The 3,744-nt window shown below is 35.5% G+C and overlaps 1 protein-coding gene across 1 annotated transcript in view; it reads left to right on the forward strand.

Annotated features, from left to right (window-relative positions):
- LOC106868733 (gamma-tubulin complex component 2) overlaps positions 1 to 3,744 on the forward strand; it is an 82,786-nt gene that overhangs the window by 7,317 nt on the left and 71,725 nt on the right. Inside the window, exon 2 of the mRNA XM_014914131.2 lies at positions 3,147 to 3,233. Coding sequence (XP_014769617.1) covers positions 3,181 to 3,233 — 53 coding nt within the window. The 5' untranslated portion in view covers positions 3,147 to 3,180. The remainder of the gene's footprint in view (positions 1 to 3,146; positions 3,234 to 3,744) is intronic.

Here is a 3,744-nt window from a genome sequence, read left to right on the forward strand (position 1 = left end):
CCATTTTTCCATACATGATCAGCTATACCCGATTTATCAATATCTCCTCATGTCACAGCTTTGCAATGTTCCTCTACCCTTATTTTGAGTGGGCAGCATGTTTCACCTTTGTATAACCTACCACAGCTGCATGTTTTTGGTCATATTCTCTTCTATTGGTGGTTTTACCTGAAGGAGACATTTGCGAAGTATTATTGTTGAGAAATAAGATTTCGTAAAGTTGGGGAAAATCCATTTGTGAAAGGATAACTTGAACACGATACAATGCATGCAGTCATGTTTTGTTGGATAAATGTCTTTTTGAATGGGTGAGTTTTGCCAGATGTTGTAGACCTTGCTTTTTGCCTGAACTTCAGCTCAACTATGAGTGAAACACTTTATTCTTGTATTCTTTTACGCATTTCAGTCATTTGACTGCGGCCATGCTGGAGCACCACCTTAAAGGGGTTTTTTTAGTCAAAGAAATTGACCCCAGGACTTATTCTTTGTAAGCCTAGTACTTATTCTATTGGCCCCTTTTGCCAAACTTGCTAGGTTGCAGTGACATAAACACATCACCATTGGTTGTCAAATGATGGTAGTGGGGACAAAGATACACCCACCCACACACACACATGACAGGCTTTTTTTCAGTTTCCACCTACCAAATCTACTCAAGGTTTTTGTTGACCTGAGACTAGTAAAAGGCACTTGCCCAAGGTGCCACACAGTGGGACTGAACCTGAAACTATGTGGTTGGGAAGCAATCTTCTTATTACAAAGCCATGCCTGCATCTACTTGAGGGCATTGGATTTTTGCTGTGTGCTGGATGTGGTGGGACTTGCTTAAAAATGATAGTTTCAGTCATCACCCATTCTAGCTGTTACTGATGAATCAAAAGTGAAACACATTTTTGTTAGGACAGTAGCATAAAATTGGCAGGGTTGTGACCTGTTGGTTGACTTGAAGTATCATAGAGTGTGTGGCAAAGCAGGTATTGTTTGGTATGTGGATGCGTGTGGTGTAGTTGTGATGAGGCAGTAGTTGGATGACCCAATTGGTACAGGGATGATTACAGTAGGGTGGCGAGCTAGCAGAAACATTAGCATGCCGGGCGAAATGCTTAGTGGTATTTTGTCTGCCTTTACATTCTGAGTTCAAATTCCTCTGAGGTAGACTTTGCCTTTCATCCTTTCGGGGTCGATAAATTAAGTACCAGTTACATACTGGGGTCAATGTAATTGACTTAATCCCTTTGTCTGTCCTTGTTTGTCCCCTCTATGTTTAGCCCCTTGTGGGCAATAAAGAAATAGGTTGATTACAATTTGGTATGGATTAGGTTTGGAGATGAGAAACAGCTCAAAGGTGTTTCAGTGTAAATGTGAGAAGTGTGTAGAACGAGACAAGTTAAAGAAAAGTTGAGGATTGCAAAACATTCAACTTCAGCACTAGCAGCATTGATGTAGGATGAATGAGATAGCTATGAAGAGTTGTAAATGTTGAAGTCAGTGAGAACAATGATTGTGGAGAGACATGAAGTTAGATATGTCCTCAATATAGGAGGGAGTATAGTTGAAGAGATGCTGGTGTTTCAAGCAGTTAGAAAAGTAATAGAAGTTTAGATGAATTTGGGGTAGTGAAAAAGAGAGACTGATCCAGGGTAACTGGAAGTCATCATTACTGAGATCCAAATGAGAGAGTGAGTGGCAAAGGGATTGGAGTTAACATAAAAGTGCAGACATCATCTTTTGGAGTTAAAGTAGGTTAAAAAGTGTAGCCTGGACAGCTGATAGGAGTTGAGAGATTTGTGTCTTCAGATAGGAGTAGGATGTATAGTTTGTGTGTAAATAACAAAAGATGATTGGTGGGATTTAATTTGGACAAAGTTCATGGATATTGAAGGAGAGTGAAAATTTTCCAGAGGGTTTACTCCTGGTTTTTGGCATTTCAGGAAAGAGTATATAGGAAGGTGTTGCATTACTTTAAGATGTGCAACTATTATTGTAAAATTCCATGTATGGCACTTATTTTTCAGCAAAGTCCATTTTAGAATTGAGGGTACATATAAAATTTTCTCTATCCACTTTTATTAAGACAAAAAAAAAAAAAAAACTAATAATGTACTTAAGCTTTATTTCTTGGTAATTTTTTTTTTTTTTATATATATCATGAGTATATTTCATGAAATTTTAGCAACAGATACTAGTTGGTTACATCAACACTAGTGCTCAACTGGTACTTATTTATCAACCCTTGATGAAAGGCAAAGTTGACTTCAGCAACATTTGAATTCAATATAAATGCAGAAGAAATTCTGCTAAGCATTTTGTCTGCTCAAATGGTTTCACATTTTGGCACAAGGTCAGCGATTTTGAGGAAAGGGATAAGTTGATTACATTGACCCCTGTGTTCAACTGGTATTTATTTTATCGACCTACAAAAGGATGAAAGGTAAGGTTAACCTTGGAGAAATTTGAACTCTGAACGTAAAGCTGGATGAAATGCTGCTAAGCATTTTGTCCTGCGTGCTAACAATTCTACCAGCTCACTACTTTAACTCAAATGAAAATATTGAAACCTGATATATTAAATTACAGATGATTATCTTGTTGTGCAGCATTTTATGTTATACATGATATAATAAAGTTTTTAAAACTATATAAGCCCCATAACTGAAATGTCTACTATACATGATAAAGTATTACACATGAACTTTTATTAGCGATACAAATCTCTGATCAAAAACTTTAAAGATGTGCCTGTATATTGTCACTCGGTCTGCTAGAAGTAATGATCAAATCTCCCTCAATTCACATGCTAACATTTTAACCCTTTCGTTACCATATTTCTGTTGAGATGCTCTTTGTTTCTTTCAATTATTTGAAATATAACAAAAAATTTAGTAAAATAACTTAGTTATCAATAAACTAGTGTTAGGAACATAAATTGTGACTAAGGTTTGGTGGAAGATTTTAATTCACAACTTATGAAAACAAGACATTTGTACTACAGAGCCAGTTTCAGCCAGGTTGGTAATGAAAGGGTTAAACCAGGAAGTATTCACTGAATAATGTAAAAAAGATTTTTGCTGAATTTAAGGGTAACTGAGTCACAGAACTTCTTTTTAAGTATTTGCAATTTTTGAAATTGCTCCTTTTATTTGCAGTGGTTCCAATTGAGGCCACCAATCCGCCAGGAAAATGACAGAATATACTCTGCATCATCATGTTAATGAACTTATTGATCTACTTAAGTAAGTTGGTTCTTTTATCATTATGAATTTACCTGTTGTCTTTTATGTAACTTGCATTTATTAGTGCTAAATGACTGAGAATGTTAATTTTTTTTAAAAAGCTGAAATAGCTGAAATTGTAGTCATATAAATCCCGACTAATTTCTACAGGGATGAAAGTGATTTGGTTGTTTTCACTTTTAAATTTGATCAGTTTTTGGAGAAAGTCATATATCTATATATATATATATAAAACTGAGAAAGTCTGTCTATCTGGATCACTAACACACGAGAACTACCCAACCGATTTCATTCAAATTTTACACTTGCCTTACATAGGATCCATAGAGTGTCATGGGCCAAAAAAATTTTCGACCTCTTGCCTAAAGCGAGCCCAGAGCAATCTCATATCTCTTACACTGTTTTGATATTATGCCTCAAAAGTGAAACATTAACATCTCTATTATGATGTGATATAATAGTTTCACTAATGTACATGTGTATATATATATATATATATATATATATATAT

The sequence above is a fragment of the Octopus bimaculoides genome, chromosome 4 (genome assembly GCF_001194135.2).
Source record: "Octopus bimaculoides isolate UCB-OBI-ISO-001 chromosome 4, ASM119413v2, whole genome shotgun sequence".
NCBI classification, from domain to species: Eukaryota; Metazoa; Mollusca; class Cephalopoda; order Octopoda; family Octopodidae; genus Octopus; species Octopus bimaculoides.